This window comes from Anabrus simplex, chromosome 2, assembly GCF_040414725.1.
Source record: "Anabrus simplex isolate iqAnaSimp1 chromosome 2, ASM4041472v1, whole genome shotgun sequence".
NCBI classification, from domain to species: domain Eukaryota; kingdom Metazoa; phylum Arthropoda; class Insecta; order Orthoptera; family Tettigoniidae; genus Anabrus; species Anabrus simplex.
In genome coordinates, this window is record NC_090266.1 from 1,042,594,985 (window position 1) to 1,042,615,302 (window position 20,318).

Sequence of the window (20,318 nt, forward strand, 5' to 3'; positions counted from 1 at the left end):
CAGCTGTCCATGTGATAAGACAGACCACACTGTTTAGGTTAGGTATATCATCGCCCTGATAGTGCCAAAAGTTCCTCGACGGAAAGAATAAAAATAAATAACAGGAATATATACTGCATTTATGGATATCTACAGGTGTGGCGGTAATGTGTTTTATTACATGTAATAAATATCATTTTTGGTCCGTATTGATGATATTAGATTGAAATAATAACATTAAGTTATTTATTAGACCACCTAATCAATACAAAATCGTCTTGGATGATTTACATAAATTTGTTAGCTAATAATGGGACATGTTTCGCCTTCCCTGAAGGCATCATCAGCCATAGTCTTAACCTTAAATTAAAAATAAGCGTCTAAATAACATGTAGTAATGAAATGAATTTTAAAAATCTTGAAGAGATTTGAAGTAAAATAACATTAAAAATAACAATGATGGTTTGAAAATACAATGTGATGAGATACAATAGTGGAAGTATTAACAAAATTAACATTAGAAGGCTGCTAAAATAAGTACAATGGATAAAACAACAGATTGTTATACAACAAGTAGTAAGATTGCATAAAAGTAAAGTTGATAGTCAAGGCGGTTATAATTAGACGATGGCGAAAAATCTTATATAATCAAAGTAAAGAGGAGAGAATAAAAGTCGAAGTTAGTAGAGAGATCCAAAGTTCATCATGATCTTGAAGATAAAAGACGAAAGTCAGATGCATATGGTGAAGTTGAAGAACAGTTTCAAATAGGATCACTATGGACCATCTCAAAATTTGAAGTGATGTTCAAATGTTGTAAATTGTGAGTTTGTAGATATTCTAGTTGAAAAAGCATATAAAAGTGGAATCATTTGACGGTGACAAAGATAGCTTGTAATATTATGAGTTAGAAGAATTTGCAACCGTAGACGTCTTGCTACGTGTGTTATAACTGAAGTTTTGTCTTCAAACTTCAAACAAAACTTCAGTTATAACACACGTAGCAAGACGTCTACGGTTGCAAATTCTTCTAACTCATAATATTACAAGCTATCTTTGTCACCGTCAAATGATTCCACTTTTATATGCTTTTTCAACTAGAATATCTACAAACTCACAATTTACAACATTTGAACATCACTTCAAATTTTGAGATGGTCCATAGTGATCCTATTTGAAACTGTTCTTCAACTTCACCATATGCATCTGACTTTCGTCTTTTATCTTCAAGATCACGATGAACTTTGGATCTCTCTACTAACTTCGACTTTTATTCTCTCCTCTTTACTTTGATTATATAAAATTTTTCGCCATCGTCTAATTATAACCGCCTTGACTATCAACTTTACTTTTATGCAATCTTACTACTTGTTGTATAACAATCTGTTGTTTTATCCATTGTACTTATTTTAGCAGCCTTCTAATGTTAATTTTGTTAATACTTCCACTATTGTATCTCATCACATTGTATTTTCAAACCATCATTGTTATTTTTAATGTTATTTTACTTCAAATCTCTTCAAGATTTTTAAAATTCATTTCATTACTACATGTTATTTAGACGCTTATTTTTAATTTAAGGTTAAGACTATGGCTGATGATGCATTCAGGGAAGGCGAAACATGTCCCATTATTAGCTAACAAATTTATGTAAATCATCCAAGACGATTTTATATTGATTAGGTGGTCTAATAAATAACTTAATGTTATTATTTCAATGTGTTTTATATCATAATGTTTAATTTCGTACGATCGTTGTCTTTTTTTATTAACGCATACCCTGCATGTTTAGTTTGGAGTCTCCGAATATCGTTTAAAGTACGTGGGGACATAAAATTGTTGTTATTATTATTATTATTATTATTATTATTATTATTATTATTATTATAATTTGTTAGGTACGTTGGCGAGTAAAACATTCGTTTTAATTGGATAGCTTTTATCACAAGAAACTTAGTTCTCTCCAAATATATACCTATATTGCCCCGAGTTACGAGATATTAAACGACCACTTCGTTAAAGATCTCGCTTGGTGTATAAATAGCAGCAACCGCGAATATTTCTCAAATAAAGTAAACTCCTTTCCTCAACCCAAGGTGGTACAGCTCTTTTTAGACACACCCGCAGTGTAGGGGAGTTACATATACTGCTTTTGCCGCATATCAAACTTCCTACTATTCGCAAATCTCTGGCAGTACGGTACCAGAAATCGAAGTCAGACTCCTGAGAACAGCAACTTATTGTGCTAACCATTATGCTGGTGGGCATTATTAACTACAAAACACAGACATACAGCATGACTGATGCATGCTTGCAATGTGCGGGTCGGACACGAAGCTAGGCCTATTCACGTATTTGTGCGACGTCATCAGAGCTGCAGTAGACCTATGCTACGGACGCACATTTCTTAACTACAAAACACAGATGTACCGCATAACCCGTTTTCATTGTGTAGGTCGTATGGACAAAACTATTCACAAATTTGTGCGATGTCATCAGAGCTGCAATAAGACTTGTACCCTCTTCGAAGCAGAATCATCGTTCTCTGACGAATTACGATGGGGGGGGTCTTATATGAGAGATTAATTTTTTTCATTTTCTTTGTCTCGAAAAGTCAGAGGGGGTCTAATACACGAGGGGATCTAATACACGAGTAAATACGGTAATAATCTGCTCAGCTTTCTAGACACAGTAGCTAAAATGTACTCTGTTTAGTCACTGTCGGGACAGTGTTTCCACGCATTCCTTACTATGCTTGAGGCAATGCAATTTCCCCTTTTAAATGTCATTGTTCGGTCATTCCTTCAATAGACTTGTTTTCCACACTCAACGTCAATGTAAACATTCTCGCTAATGCCTATAAGCTCTTGCATCTAACTGCATGCCTGATCTTAAATTTCAGAAACCAATCTGATAAGCCACAAAAATCTTTGAGTGTCATGCGAAGCTGCAAATTTATTTGTTCTCTTCCACAGTATATGACTAGTAAAATGGAAATGCTTATGGCTGTGTGCTGCAGAATACACTGCAATGAGCCATCTTTCAAACACTTATTTCCAGCCTTGAATCCATGGACCTCTACTACTACTACTACTACTACTACTACTACTACTACTACTGACATAATGCAAATGAGACTGTTTATATTGTGGTCACAGCCATGAGACCTGCAGTTTTACATGCAATCTGAACCTCATGATTGTGCCTTTTCGTTTCAAAATGTGCTAGATAAGCAATGAACCCACTCTGAGCACAGTACAGAATTTCTCGAATAATCTAACTTAAAAGCTTCTCAGTTTGTTGGAAAGTGTGTTATAATTAGAGTTTTAGACAGACTGGAAAGATTTGTAGTTTTTTATGAACTTTACTGTAAAAAACCCGCACTGACGATATTCAATTATAATTGGGAGAGTTCCCACCTTTCAATAATATATATATATTTTTTTTCCCCTATCAAGAAAAAAGACATTTCATCCCTCTTTACAGGACATCTTCAGGTTTCAAGACAAATTATATCTAAAAATACATTAATCATTTAAAATATAAAGTGGAAAAAAGTTTCAAAACTTCTGAACACCTTTGTGTCACTATGTCTTCTTTTTGTTGTTAAATGCTATATTGTCCTATTAATACTTTATTGCGATACAGTGAAACCTAGTTAGTGCGTTCCTCATTAACATGTTTTCTTGCTTAGCACGTCGTAAATTCGAAGTCCCGGTTCTCATCGTATTAACACTATACTAAAATGCTTCGCTTATCGCTTACTATGACGCGAACCATGTGACCTTGCCGCGGTGGGGAGGCTTGCGTGTCCCAATAAAGCAGATAGCCGAGCCGCAGGTGCAACCACATCGGATGGGTATCTGTTGAGAGACCAGACTAAGGAATAGTTCATCGAAAGGGGGGGTAGCAGCCTTTCGGAAGTTGCAAGGGCGGCAGTCTACATGATTGACTAATATGGCCTTATAATACTCAACATGGCTTAGCTGTGTTGATACTACTACACAGCTGAAAGCAACGGGAAACTACAGTCATAACTAACTCCCGAGGACATGCAGCTCTCTGTACGAATGATATACTGATGATGGCTTCCTCCCGGGTAAAATATTCTGGAGGTAAACTAGTCCCCCATTCGGATCTCCGGGTGGGGACTACACGAGAGGGGGCGATCATCAGGAAGATGGATACCAACATTCTGCGAGTCGGAGTGTGGAATGTTAGAAGTTTGAATCGTTGTGGTAGATTAGAAAAGCTGAAAAGGGAGATGGATAGACTAAAGTTAGATGTAGCTGGTATAAGCGAAGCGCGTTGGCAGGAAGAACAGGATTTTTGGTCGGGCAACTACCGAATTATCAACACAAAATCAAGCGGAGGAAATGCACGAGTTGGTTTAATAATGAATAAGAAAATAGGACAGCGGGTAAACTACTATGACCAGCATAGTGAAAGAATTATTGTCGTCAAGATAGACACCAAACCAATGCCCGCCAAAATAATGCAGGTCTATATGCCTACTAGCTCAGTGGATGATGAGGAAATTGAAAGAATACATGAAGAGCGAGAAGATTTAATACAATATGTAAAAGGTGAAGAAAATCTTAATTGTGATGGGAGACTGGAATGCAGTGGTAGGCCAAGGAAGAGAAGGTAATACAGAAGGAGAATTCGGATTGGGACAAAGGAATGAAAGAGGAAGTCGGCTGGTTGAATTCTGTACCGATCATAATTTAGTCCGGGCCAATACTTGGTTCAAACACCACAAACAACGGCTTTATACATGGATGAGGCATGGAGACACTGGAAGGTATCAAATAGAATTTATAACGATTAGCATACCTGCCAACTTTTAGAAACCAAAAATAGGAAGATTTCTTAATTCTTAGATTTCGTCAAATATATTCCACCACTGCCTAGGTGAAAAAAGGTAAGGATAAAAGGCATACATATCTACAGTTACAATGCAAACTGACCATTAGATTTAAAATCTTAAACTAAGAAAACATAAAAATGGTTACAAGATAATGTACCTAATCATTCTCATTTAATGACACTTACATACAAATAATATTTATGTCACACTGACCCACACAACAAAATGCATAATACCATATTTTCTTGTGTAATTAACCATATTTTTGACAAAATATATAGACGAAAACTTCGGATGTGTAAATTATTCAAAGAATTCAGATATTTGTAAATTATTTACAATTCATTTACATTTTAATGTTATTTGCTTTACGTCCCACTAACTACTTTTTAAGGTCTTCGGAGACGCCGAGGTGCCGGAATTTAGTCCTGCAGGAGTTCTTTAACGTGCCAGTAAATCTACCGACACAGGGCTGTCGGTATTTGAGCACCTTCAAATACCACCGGACTGAGCCAGAATCGAACCTTCCAAGTTGGGGTTAGACGGCCAGTGCCTTAACCGTCTGAGCCACTCAGCCCGGCTCATTTACATTTAAAAGATACATCAAATATAATATAAACACAACTGGTTCAACTCAATTGCAGCTATCGTCATTTGCCGTAAAATTCCGGCGTGAGATTTTTTTCTTCTTCTGAAAAGTCAAATACAGTACATCAGGTAAGTTAGACACGTGGGTTTGAAGTACCAACACTGGAAAATATTCTTCCCATTACGAGCTGACAATACGACCTGAAGTGAGATAAACATGAACTAATAAAAGTACAATTCATGTAATGTCATAACAATGACATACCGGCAAAGAAAAAAACTGTTCAACACGAGAAGGGCCGGGCATCGTATCCAATCTTGTACGAGTGACTTGTCCATCCACCTCTTTTCTTGAATACGAACGTGGAACACTCGCGGAAATTTTGCTTTAGGCATTGTTTTTAGTTTTAGTACAATGTAAGGGGCAAGCTTTCTGCCATCAGCTGTTACAGCAAGCATTGCAGTACATCGTTGTTTTTTGCTTCCAGTAGCGCGTACGTTAACACTGTATGTTCCTTTCTTATAGACTGTTCGCCTTTGTGGCATATGGACACTGAATGGCGTACTGTAAATATTCCTTCATTTTACGCTTCTCAATCACAAAGCGATGAAAATGGTTGAAATCATTCGCAATTTTTTGGCATAATGTTGTTCTTCGTCGAAGAGAAAGTCCATTTCATTTCATAAAATTAATCAAGCCTCGGCTAAACTTCAAATCCGAGAGAGACCGATTCCATGTGCAGCAGCTATTTCTCATTCTTTAAAACAGCATTTCGTGAGAAACGGCATAAGTAGGAACAAAAGCATATATTTAAGCAGATTCTCCTCTACTTACGGAAACCTGCCGCCCTTTGGTCCGCGAAATGCTTTGCGAGGCTTGTTGGGGGCTTGAAGTGCACTTCTGTTACCGCGGTAACTCGCGTTTCATTTGGACACTGAATACTTGCTGCCCGCTGCCCTATTCCCGTATTTTTCGGCGTATGTATGTTTCGAGATTGTATGATGCAGTATTACTTGAATACTGTGGACTGACAATCTTGAGATCACACAATGTCCCGAACCCGAAACAGTCTTAAAACTAGTGCAGTGGGATTTCCTGCCAGCTAATAACAGCACGTTGCCCTGTATTTGGAATGCCTGCTTTCGCAATAGGAGGCCTGCTACTTGAGTAGTTGACATCTTTATTTCGAAACGTGTGCGTCAAATACGCGAACATTTCTTTTTCTCCACTTTGGATCCAAAAATATTGGGATGCGTAAATTATGCAAGGGCGTTAATTACACGAGAAAATACGGTAGTAATAAAATGAACGGAAATTTATAGGCCTCTGAAACATGGAGATAATGTTTGTTATATTTTTTGGCCATAACAAGAAAAAATACCAGAAACTCTCACCGACACAACCCCCTTAAAAAACACTCAACTCGTTAAAATTATGCACTTGGCGCCCCGAATCCCCAGCTGTATAAAGCGCACACGCTGATGTGGTGAGCGGGAAACACGATACACGAAGGCACCGGACGAAACACTCACGAAATAAAGCATCAAATAAATATGCTAGAAAATGAGGTTTCGTAAATTACACAAGCACACAAGAATTTATCCTATGGGAAGAGTATTGGCCGTACTAGAAGTTATATTGGTCAAAAATAGCAAGAAGTAAAAATAAATTGGAATATCGGAAGACGAGATAAAAATTGGAAAGTTTCCGGGTAAATCGGAAGGGTTGGAAGGTATGGATTAGGCCAAGATTCGGAAACCAGGTGTTTGATTGCAAAACTTTCCCAGGAGCACACGTGGACTCTGACCACAACTTGTTGGTCATGAAATGCCATCTGAAATTGAAGAAAGGAAAGAATGCAAAAAGATGGGATCAAGACAAGTTTCAAGGAACATGTTGCAAAAGGTCTAAATGAAAAGGCTGAAGGAAACAATAGAGGAAGAGTGGATAGTCATGAAAAATGAAGTCAGCAGGGCTGCTGAAGAAATGTTATGAAGGAAGAAAAGATCACCTAAGAATCAGTGGATAACTCAGGAGATACTAGACCTGATTGATGAACGACAAAAATACAAGAATGCTAGAAATGAAGAGAGCAGAAAGGAATACAGGCGATTAAAGAATCAAGTGGATAGAAAGTGCAAGGTAGCTAAGGAAGACTGGCTGAAGGAGACGTGCAAGGATGTCAAATTGTATGTTCCTAGGAAAGGTAGATGCTGCCATACAGGAAAATCAAGGAAATCTTTGGAGAAAGGAAATCTAGGTGTATGAATATAAAGAGCTCAGATGGAAAGCCACTTCTAGGAAAAGAAGACAAGGGAGAAAGATGGCAGGAACATATCCAACAGTTGTATCAAGGTAAAGATGTAGATAATTTGGTTCAGGAACAACAAGAGGCTGTTTATGCCGATGAAATGGGAGACCCAATTTTGAGGTCAGAGTTTGACAGAGCTGTGAGTGACCTAAATAGGAACAAGGCACCTGGAATTGATGACATTCCCTCTGAATTACTGACTGCCTTAGGAGAAACCAGCATGGCAAGGCTATTCCGTTTAGTGTGCAAGATATGAGACAGGAGAAGTCCCATCCGATTTTCGGCAGAACGTTACACCTATTCCCAAGAAAGCCGGTGCTGGCAGGTGTGAAAACTATTGCACCATTAGTTTAGTATCTCATGCCTGCAAAATTTTAACACGTTTTCCATTCTTCTGTAAATAATACATGTTGAAGCTGAGTTGGGAAGATCAATTTGGCTTCAGAAGAAATATAGGAACACGTGAAGCATTCCTGACTTTACGTCTGATCTTAGAGGATCGAATCAAGAAGTACAAGCCCACGTACATGGCATTTGTAGATCTAGAAAAGGCATTCGATAATGTTGATTGGACCAAGCTATTTAAGATTCTGAAGGTGACTGGGATCAGATACCAAGAACGAAGAATTATCTACAATATGTATAAAAATCAGTCTACAGTCATAAGAATCACGGGCTTTGAAAAAGAAGCAGCAATCCAAGAAAGAGGTCAGGCAAGGCTGCAGGTTGTACCCCCCTCCTTTTCAATGTTTACATAGAACAGGCAGTAAAAGAGATCAAAGAGGAATTTGGAAAGGCAATCACAATCCAAGGAGAGGAAATCAAAACCTTGAGATTTGCTGATGATATTGTTATATCTGAGACTGCAGAAGATCTCGAGAAGCTGCTGAATGGTATGGACGAAGTCTTGGGTAAGGAGTACAAGATGAAAATAAATAAGTCCAAAACAAAAGTAATGGAGTGCAGTCGAACGAAGACAGGTGATGTAGGAAATATTAAATTAGGAAATGAAGTCTTAAAGGAAGTAGATGAATATTGTTACTTTGGTAGTAAAATAACTAACGATGGCAGAAGTAAGGAGGACATAAAATGTAGATTAGCACAAGCAAGGAAGAGCTTTCTTAAGAAAAGAAATTTGCTCACTTCATACATTGGTATGGGAATTAGAAAGATGTTTTTGAAGAGCGTGCCATTGTATGGAAGTGAAACATGGACGATAACTAGCTCAAAACGAAAGAGAATAGAAGCTTTTGAAATATGGTGTTACAGAAGAATGCTGAAGGTGAGATGGATAGATCGAATCACGAATGAAGAGATACTGAATCGAATTGGGGAGAGGAGATCGATTTGGCTAAATTTGCAGAGAAGAAGAGATAGAATGATAGGACACATCTTAAGACACCCAGGACTCGTTCAGTTGGTTTTTGAAGGAAGTGTAGGTGATAAGAACGGTAGGGGTAGGCCAAGGTATGAATATGACAAGCAGATTAGAGCAGATGTACGATGCAGTAGTTACGTAGAAATGAAAAGGTTAGCACAGGCTAGGGTGGCTTGGAGGGCTGCATCAAACCAGTCTGTGGACTGATGACTCAAACAACAATGAGTACGATCAAATTTTTCCTAGCCCTGAAAATGTAATTTGTCATCCTTTGTGAAAAAAAAAAAACATGATTTACAACTCTGGCAAGAGCCGTCGCCATAGTTGCGTGATTACGGAAATAGTGAGCCTATTATTGTGCTTGTATTTCTCATTCCATTCAGAAGTAAGAAATTAATTTTGTGTTGAGTGGTACAGTGTAGTTTTGTCGAGTGATACGGTAGCCTATATCTGGATTAGGAACATAATCGTGTGAAATTGACTAGCGTGGTGCACATTTGTCTTGTGATAGGCTAGGTATGGATACAGAGAAAGTGAAATTCCTTTCTAATGACGAGAACATTTAAATCTTTCAGAAAGTGGACTGGAATCCGCATCTTTAAACACGCAGAGGTCACGAATGTTGAACTCGCACCTTCGAGTTTTGAATTGGTTGATGTTTTCAAAATGGCAGCCAATCATTCGGTCGCAGTCGCACTTGGCTGAAAATAATGTTTTATAACTCACTGCTACGAAATAAAAGGCTTCTACTAACATTTGTTTTAGAAAGAATGTGATCTGCAATAATACTTGGATATTTTTATTGGCTCCAGTGCATATGCTTTCAGATTTGTTGTTTGGTGTTTTTCACACTGTTCAGTGCACTTTGTATTTTATAAGCCCCAGCAGAAAAGGTTTTCATATTTGTTCTCACGTATTTTTAATATTCTCCTCTCATCTTGTGAAATGGTAGATATTGTTTTCACTGTACCCGCAGATAAACGACATAAAATGCCTTCATGACGGCAAGAAAACATATCTAGTTTTTCCATATCCCTGTTGGATAGTTTTTATTCTTACTGTATTTACCCGAATAATCCCTGGCGTCGAATAATGCCCGCACTCTCATTTTAGAAAGGCTCATTTTGAAAAAAATGAAATGAACTAAAATTCCTTTCATTGGAAGAGTAACTTAGGCATGTAACTGTACGAATGTATGACTCGCAATTTTTAGGTTAGGAAGTTTTCATAAAAATAATTTTAATATAAAGTAGTAGATATCTTGTGAGTGTTGAATTAAGATATAAGAACATTATATTCTAAGAAGAATTTGGTTGTAGGGAATTATGTATCTATGTTTCTTTATATTGGTGTAACCTAAATTTGTGTATGAATCTGCACATGGCATAGCAGTAAAGTTTATGCAATCAACCAGAAAAACAGCTACTATATCGATAAAGACAGTTGAAGGTGGTTTAAAGTGTTGCAACATGTGGATTTTGGCGGACGCTGTGCTGCATGGAGCAAGTCTGTATATGTGTGTGCGTGCTACGAGTTTATTGCTATTATCGGGTATTATTGTGCAGGACTGTTACACTTGCTGATTATTGCTAATGAGGTTACTGTTGACGACAATTGATACCGCGAAGTGCGTGCTGCACGAGCATTTTTACGGGAGCTTTATAATGGCACAATTACGGAGTCAAGAGTGCATTGCTCGTTAATGGATTTTTCTAGTGAGCGGTTGGTGAGAGATGGTGTATGCTGATGTTTTATAAGACTATCGATTTTCCCTCGCCTAGGAAATGCTCATTGTGGGCAGCCTTTAAATGTGCAGTGTGGAGGTAATATGTATGTGATTCACTGAACTACTGTAATTGCAAATTGATGTAATAAGTTATAGCCCAATTGTTCATTACCTGCGTATTCTTAGAAGAATAACACATGCTTGTTAACTTTTTATCATGGAGAGAACTTTTAAAAACTTACGCGAGAATGGAACTGGGGTCATTATTCTTTCACACTGTCTGATGTGTATCCATTCAGATTCAGTAACCAGTATGGACTCGGTGTGTGAACAGTTTTCATTCATACTTGTTTGGCTGTAGTTCTCTTTGTTTCACGTAATTTGATATTTTCTTCGCAGACACTTGACTTGGCATACCACATGAGGTATGTATGTACAGTGTAAATATTAAGTTGTTTGTGAGTGGACAAGATGGAGATGTAATTGTTTATTGTAAGTAATATTACACTTTTGATAAACTTTAATTCTCAATAAATTTAATAGTTAAGCGTATGATTACTTATTTATGGAGGGAAAACCTGGCATGTTATCTAAATTCAATTTCAGGGGTAGACAGGTAAGGTTATATAACAAGCTTGGAGCATCATCAGCCTGATGACCATCGCCTTGGGAGAGGGAGTTATGTCATGCTCTTTGAGTCAATTATTCCTGTAAAGTGTTTGCAGGTGGCGTCTAGTTTTGTTATTTATACCTTATCCTAGTGACCATTCATGTAGTGTTTTCTGTTTAGCCAACTAGTTACAGGCATAAACAATTACTTCGTATCACTCCGCGAGGTCCATGTGGTCTTTACGCAAATATCACTGCTATGAAATATATTTTCCATGAAAATGAGCAACTAGGTCTACTTACGTGACAGGTATTTCATTAATCTGAACTTGCAATAGGCTCGATTCCCTGTAGATGGGAAGATTCATTGTCTCTTGCATCACTAGAATCCTCTCCTAAATTACTTACAAGTTCATCGCACTCCAAGTCTAACGCCCGTAGGCGGCTGGAATATCTAACTGAAAGGTAAAATCACAGAGACGAGTAATATGATCAATTAATAAATGTCCTAGATGGATAAAAGAATGTGCAACATATTTCCAGGACTATGACGACTGATTTTCAGACACATTTTAGGTTACCTAAAGCTTCCGAAAATAACCTGGAATTCCCAACACATGGGTAGGCCTAAAATGAATTCTCGATTATAGCTAATATCTTGTACGGTACACGACTGGGTGACTTTTAATGAAGAATGAAGGAATACCGACTTATTTTTTGAGTGACGTACAATGTGTAGGCTATAATTGGTTTTTCTTATTCCCTTTGTTAATGCTTTCTGCCACCAAGTTCAATAACAATTCACTCTCTTGGAAAGTCATATTAGTCTTCTTTCTCCGTTTCTGCTCAATAGCAGACATAATTTATGCAAATTATTTCAAACCCCAAATGGAATCAAAAACTTGTTTACAATTCGATAGTGGCGGCAGCACGTACTCATTTGTTTTCTGTACGTCAGTATGAAAAAATGCGGTTCAAACTGAGATTGAAGCGAAAACATAGTTTTGGTAAACCGAGATAATAAATTATGTGGTGAATACGGAAGCGTGCGTTATCCGAAATAATGACATATCCGAGTTTTAAAAATCTAAGATAAAAGCGAAAGTTACCAACATTGGTAAATACGGGCCTAAAACACTTCTCCCACGTGGTCTCTTTTTACTGGACAGTAACATGAACGATGGTGGATAATTCTTTTCGTGCAATGTAAACACTTGAAATAGACACACCGGCAAAATCTGATGTTAGTTTTGCGATATAGTAAAACCTCGTTAATTCAAAGTCTTTGTAATACAGAAATCGGACTTCTAATTATGTGATTTCGCATTAACAGCCATCTTGTAATACAGAAATGCCAATCCTCACCAGTTTTGGCGGATTCTGCTTTTCCGTGTACTGCCTGCTACGTGATATTGTGGCTTTCCTTAAAACGCTGAGTACAAAAGAATTACGATTTCACTCTATTTTCAACTGTGAAACACACCGAAGTGAGTGAAAGTGCGGAAAGCTTCCCCTGCATGTTCTGGAAGACGCGTTATATCGTGACGTGGAGAAATTTTGAATTTAAATTACTCTGTAAAATACGGTACTACAGTAAAACCTCGTTAATTCAAAGTCGTTGGGACTCAAAAATCGGACTTCGAATTACGTGATTTCGAATTAACCGCCAATTCGCAATTCAGAAGTACCAACCCTCGCTGCGTTACAAAATATTCTAAGGCCCGTTACTGCATGCAGTTAACCTTGATTCACAGTTTAATACCTTTCAAATGCCATGAAAAAAGACTATTTCCAAAATGTATGCAAGAAGGTGCATTTACAGTATTCAAATAATGCACTTGGATATCTCGCTGGCAAACATAACCTCACGCAACGAAAGAAAGAAAAAAAAAAGCACGATTCAAAGACTAGAAATCTATGCTGGCTCCCATGTGCAAGTACTTTATTCATTGAATTACTATACTGTAAGCATTTTAGATGCCTTGTATTTACACAGAAAGTGCCCGATGTCCTTAAAATCGAACTTTCTGATGACTATCCTTGTACGATTTCCCGCCATGGCACTTCTCTTGTACTTCAGAAATGTAAACACTTGCCGCGTCACCAAGTATTTTAAGACTCATTAATACATGCAATCACCTCGATTCACGGTTTAAACCTTTCAAATGCCATGGGAAAAAACTATTTCCAACATGTATCCAACAAGGTGCATTTACAATGTTCAAATAATGCACTTGGGTAAATAACTTACAAACATAACCTCACGCAACGAAAGAAAAATATCTCACAATTCAAAGACGGGGATAAATTATGCTGGTTCCCCTGTGCAAATGCATTATTTTAAAGATTTCTGTACTGTTTGCATTTTTAGATGCTTTGTACTGGCATGGAAAATTCCGGACGCCCATAACATTGTGGCTTATCGATCTTTCCTATGACGAGGCGATAAAGTTTCTCGCTTCCATGTGCATTGCAACGCACTACAATGACCCCCATCCCTCACACTTGTACGATTCCCCGGCTGGCACTTCCTCCTTTAAAACCACATGATCGTTTGGGCTCGCATTAAAATAAAGTAATCCAGTTTCATCGGCAATGACAATATTGTTCGGTGCCTACGAATTTATTATATGAGCCACGTTTTTTTAAAAAATTATTATTATTATTTTCGTCAACTGTTGGCATCGCCAGTGTTCGCGGATTCTGTTTTCCCGCACACTGCCCGTTGCGTGATATTACGGCGTTCCTTGAAAGTTTGAACACAAAAGAATTCCGATTTCATTCAACTTAGTAATCATGAAGCGCACTGTAGATCCACCGAAGTGAGTATATGTGCGGAAAGCTACGGTTACACTCCACGTTGCGGAACACGCGTTCTATTATGACGTGGATAAATTTCGGGTTGAAATTACTCTAACATACTACTGTTTTAAAATGTAGAGGCAGTTTCGAATTAAAAGTCTAAATTTCGGTAATGGGGCCAACATTGTACTTCGAATTACGAATTATCCGTATTTCGAATTAAACAATTTAAATAACATGCAAAACTGTATCTCATGTTTCCGGAAACGAGACCTTCTTCGAATTAGGCGGGATTTTGAATTAACCGATTTCGAATTATCGAGGTTCAACTGTATTTTAAAAAAATGTAAAGTCAGTTTAGAATTTAAGGCCTGAATTGTTTTCTGTTTAAATATGACATATGGGGACAGTTTTCTTCCATCTACGGTTGCACAAAGCATAACTGTACACTCAGCATCGAAAACTAGGTGAGCCAGGAGAGTGTTCGCAACCTTGACGCAAATAAAACCCGCACCCCAATTTTGTGCCTCGAATTTTTTAAAAAAATATGCAGGGATTATTTGCGTAAGTACGGTATATTCAGTAGTACGTTTTCTCGCTTAACATGTTCATTTTTGTTGTCTCCTGCAGAAACGTCTTATCGAGGTTTTACTGCATTTAATTTGCCTTAGTGATTTGTGGTTTCAAATTTTCACGAAGCTGAGAATCAAAGGGAGGTTTTAACCTAGCTGAGAGAGCTCCTTTTGAATGCGGAGTGCAGTTTTTGAGTCTGCCAATGTGGCTTCTTGTTAACTTTATTATTGGGAGTTTCCCCACTGATTCCTTTAGAATGTGTTGTTGCCTTGTACTGCTAGTGACTGACTCAGTTACTTCAACTGCAGTTGGAGAGGAGTTTCTCCAGCCAGATTAAAACCCCCTTTTATTGTAAACATAAAAAACACAACCAGACTGCTTATTTAAGATTTTTAACCAGAAATCAGTGATTTAAGGTAATAAAGTATTATAAGAAAATATTATTAGGGCAATATAGCATTTAACCACAATAAGGAAAAGACAACATGGTAACATACAAATGTTTTAAGAAGTTTAATTTTTTTTAAAAATTTATCCAGGATATAGTGGGTTTGAACCCCACTGGCACCACCCCTGAAGATGGTTTTCCGTGGTTGCCCATTTTCACACAAGGCAAATGCTGGGGCTGTACCTTAAGGCCATGGCCGTTTCCTTCCCACTCCTAGACATTTCATATCTCGTCGCCGTAAGACCTATCTGTGCCTATGCGACGTGAAGCAAATAGCAAAAACTTTTTTGTAATGTCCTTTTAGGTATAATGTATCTTCCAAGCTGAAGATATCCTGTGAAAAGTACAAAACACGTACTTGACTAATTACGCATCTCTTCTTGGTACGAGAAAAAATAATAAATGTATTGAAAGGTGGGGTAACTCTCTCTCCATTATAAGTGAAGTTTTAAAGTTACAACGACAGAGTTGACACTAAATAGTATGGCTTCTTCCCTTTCCTGCCCTTAACGCCCGACTGTTCACTTTGCCTTCCGGTCCTTAGCGCCCAAAAGCGCCCGGATGCAGTTTCTGCGATGTATGCAATAGGTTTTTTTATTTTCTTCGGCAGTGAAATGTTTATAAGGCATTTATGAACACTCAGTACGATCTACAAGGCTTAGAAAATAAAAGAGCGATAATCTGTCTTGACGTTGCCTAGGCAACGGTCTTGAACTTCCGCGAGCGCGGGTCAGCTGTTTCGTTCGTAAACATGGCGGGATTGAATACTGCGGATATTGAAACTAAGCTGAATATAGGCGAAGAAAGTGACACAATCCGTGAGTAGGGGTGGAGGTGAATTTTTGGTGAGTGAATAACATATCAACGAAAATAATTTTAATGATAACAGTGATATAAGTGAAAACTGATATAGAGAATTCGGACCTGAAAGTGATGCCCCGGCATTTCTAGTAACACAAACATTTAGTTTCATTATTCCAAATGATTATATGGATGATGTTAAACCTGTCCGTAATTTTGAAAGTGTATTACGAGAAATACATTGGGTTTTTTTTACATATGTTAGGAGACAAACTATTCAGTGACATAGATACTTGCATATATATCAATGCAGCATACAAACAGGCACATTCCGGTAACATAAATACGGAATGGGAAGACACTTGCTCAGGTGAAACGGAAATCGATATACAATATATGGGCATCACTTCACTTCCAGAATCACATGGTTGTTGGTTTAGAGGGATTCAGATACCATGGGAATGTGACAATAGAGTCTACCTCCGTGTTGAGTATTACCATTAGGGGGTGGAGTTTTGAACCAACAACCTTATGACTCCACAAGAGAAATGCATGTGATGGTTATATTTTCTAATATTATTGAAAATTTGAATAAACTGTGATCAGCAATTTTTTTTACGCGCTCTGCTTCAATTTTTCCTAAATAATAGGTTGAAACCTGGGGATAAGTGGAATGAAAATGTGGGTGGGGAAAGGTTAACAAATTGTCTCAAATATTTACACCCTTATTTTCCTTCCAGTAAATGTGACAATGTGTGTGAAAGAAAGAAAGAAAGAAAGAAAGAGAGAGAGAGAGAGAGAGAGCATAAGTGGAAAAAAATGCAAAATTAGTTTCAACAGACTGAAGAATGTAACAGTAAAAAAAAAAAAAAAAAAAAAATTAATTCAAAATGTACAAAAGTTTCACTGAACTTTAAATTTATAAATGAGTGTGTGTTCAAGAATTGCTATTTCCACCATAGGAACGTTGAGGGGAAACGGCAAGAAACTTAATAAGAAGCACATGGAATGTACCCATAATAGAGTATGCTACAATTTTTTTTAAATGTTATCTTTCTGGTCTGGATTGCTCAAGGCATTCGATAGTACTAAACTACTGACATGATGTGGACGAAATACTGATTTTGTTTTGAAGTGGAAATAGCACCTTCTAAACACACACTCCTTAAATGTTCATACCACATAATATCCAATTCAGGATATTCTGTATAATATGTGTAAATAATTCTAATCATAAAACAACTTTACTGTAAATACTAACTTGTCTCTTATCATAACTTGTACTGGCAAGGCAACCCAGCAAGAGGCTGAACAAAGTTGGAAGGATTTCACGCAGAGTGCGTGGAGTGTTAGTCACCACCACTTTCCACACATGAAGGGCTGCTTGTCTGACCATAAGTGCTACATCGGACCTCCCCATGTAAAGTCCAGCAAGCACACGGTTTCTTCGTGTTGCACCCAGAACTTCAATAATAGCCTGAGGAATAAACAAATAAATAAATGAAAAAATGAATTATTTCTTCTGCACAAAGAGAAGGTATCTGGAATTCTGCCAAAATTAACCAAAATAAAAAGAATATTTACCAAATTATTCTCAACGGTAGCATAACAGATTTCAAAATTGTAAGTACAGTGCACTCCCGACAATTCGCATGTGGATAATTTGCTTTGTGGGTCTCGGAGAGTTACTTTTTAAAGTATTAATTCTTACACCCACTAATCATCACGCTGAGTAAAATTATCTCTCCCTAGTTTAAAAGAATTTTAATGCGATGCGTGGAGACGAAATCACTTGATATTTGAGGAGACTGGACTTCATTTCTCTACGATGTAGCAGTAGGCCTATACGCACACTGTTGCCAGAATGCTGCAAACTTGGAAACATTCGAGCATGTTGCTGCGCGTCGCACAGCACAGATTACTGTAATCTTGGAAGCAGAGACAATGAAAGAGGAATGCACTCTGAATTTACCCTCCCTTTCCCCAGAGACCAAGGTCGCTAAACTGTAAGCCAAGTAAAGGGTAGGTGCGCCGGCAGCAAGGATATTGTAGGCTACTGTACAGTACTTGAGAAGTGTGAACGGAGTGTGGAAATCTTTTCAAAGTTTCGAATAAGTTACTAGTAAGTGTTTTCAATATGAGTGGTCGAAAAATGAAATATAAAAGATTAACCGTCGGTAAAAAACTGAAAATTATAGAAACATTGGAGAAAGGCGAGGCGTCATCAAAGTTAGCCTGCGAGTTTGGTGTGGGTGAAACAACAGTGAGACACGTGAAGAAGCAAAAGGAAACCCTCATCAAATTTTCTGCTAATTGTTACTGTTCATCGCCCCGGAAATCAATGAGATCATTGGACTATGCAAATCTAGACAAAGCCATGATACGGTGGTTTAATAAAAAACGAGCGGAAGGTATTCCTGTGTCCGGCCCCATGTGTATTGAGCAAGCAAAACATTTTCACGATGCTCTTGGCTTAGAAGGCGATTTAAAATCATCATCTGGCTGGCTTACACGGTTTAAGAAACGCTAAGGAATAAGAGAAATTGCTATTCATGGAGAGCGTCTCAGCGCAGACACGGGTGCTGCTGAAAAGTGCGCACAGGAATTTCAATCATTCATAGAAAAAGAAAAGCTTCACCTTAGATAACTTTACAATGCAGACGAAACAGGGTTGTATTGGAAATGTTTACCGCCCTGAACATTAGTGATGCAACAAGAACAGCAAGCCCCAGGCCGCAAAACATCTAAGGAAAGAATAACAATTATGGCGTGTGCTAACGCAAGTGGTGATCATAAATTAAAATTGTTAGCGATAGGGAAATCCAGAAAACCCCGTTGTTTTAAACGAGAGAATGTACCTTTGCAGTACTACCATCAAAAAGCAGCATGGAGGGACACGCAGATATTTAAGGTCTGATTTCACAATTATTTTTTGAAACAAGTGACAGCCTACCTAATTAAGCAGTCACAGCCAATCAAAGCAGTGCTCTTGACTGACAATGCGGCTTCTCATCCACATGAAAGTGAACTTAAAGAAGGTGATATTTACATGAAATACCTTCCCCCTATTCTCCGAGCTATGGACCAAGGCATTATTGCTGCTTTAAAGAAGAACTATAGGTCATCTCTGTTACAGCAATCGGTTGAGGAAGGCATCGATATTCCAACATTTTGGAAGAACTTCAGTTTGTTGGATGCTCTTCATGCAGTTAATAAGTCATGGGACAAAATTACCGCTACTACGCTCGCACGATCATGGAAATCTGTTCTACATGAAGAGCAAGCATTTGCCGGCTTTGGTGATGATATTTCGAACGGGCAATGTAGTCTCGCTACGATGATATCATTACTGAAAAAACCAAATAAATACCAAGATGCAGATGAAAGTGACATTATTGAGTGGTTAGACGATTATGGTTTCAGACATGAAAGTGAGGAGGATATTGAATAGAATTTGACGGTTGGTGAGGAAGATTGAGATTCAGACGGTATCGAGTGCGCGAGAGATGCAACGGAAACTCCGAAAGTTTCCACACAGCCAAGCTAGTGTCTCTATAGACACACTTATCTCTTACATAGAAAACAGAGATGAATTTTCATTCTCAGATATTGTTTTCTTGAGAAATGTACGATCCAAAATTAGAAAAAATGAACAATCGTCTAAGAAACAAAAAGCGATGAACAATTTTTTTCGTTAGATACGAATGTTGGCATAATCCACATAGGATTTTGTTATTTTTCTCTAGTGTGTCTTACAATACACTATTAAGTGTTATAATTATTTTCTGCTTGTTCATAAAATAAATTTCATTATTTTAACCTTTTGTTTTTACCAGGCTTAAAAATGACTGTGGATAATTCGCAGAAGTGCGTGCATTAATTACCGCGAATTATCGGGAGTGCACTGTATTAGAAAGAAACAAATAAGGAACAGATGAAGTCATACGTAGGAATATGAAAAGTAACCCATAACAGGGCGAACACAATGACATGTTAGAACGGGAAAAAGGGAGGAACAGAAAAAACAGACAGTGATATGAGAATAGAAAAGGACAATATACATCGCCATTGTGCCTTGAAATACCATTATGCGACAATGTTGAAGAGGGAAATACAGACCCACAGTACATGCATCTCTTAAAACATAAATTCGTTGAAATAGTTCATGCAATACTGAACCTTAGATGACAGAGCCTTTCTGGTCAGAATTCTAAGCTGAAATATTATCACAG

At 37.7% G+C, this 20,318-nt stretch overlaps 1 protein-coding gene across 1 annotated transcript in view; it reads right to left on the reverse strand.

Moving 5' to 3' along the window:
* The window catches only part of LOC136864677 (stalled ribosome sensor GCN1), a 599,881-nt gene that overhangs the window by 185,233 nt on the left and 394,330 nt on the right, over positions 1-20,318 (reverse strand). Inside the window, exon 30 of the mRNA XM_067141987.2 lies at positions 17,348-17,563. Coding sequence (XP_066998088.2) covers positions 17,348-17,563 — 216 coding nt within the window. The remainder of the gene's footprint in view (positions 1-17,347; positions 17,564-20,318) is intronic.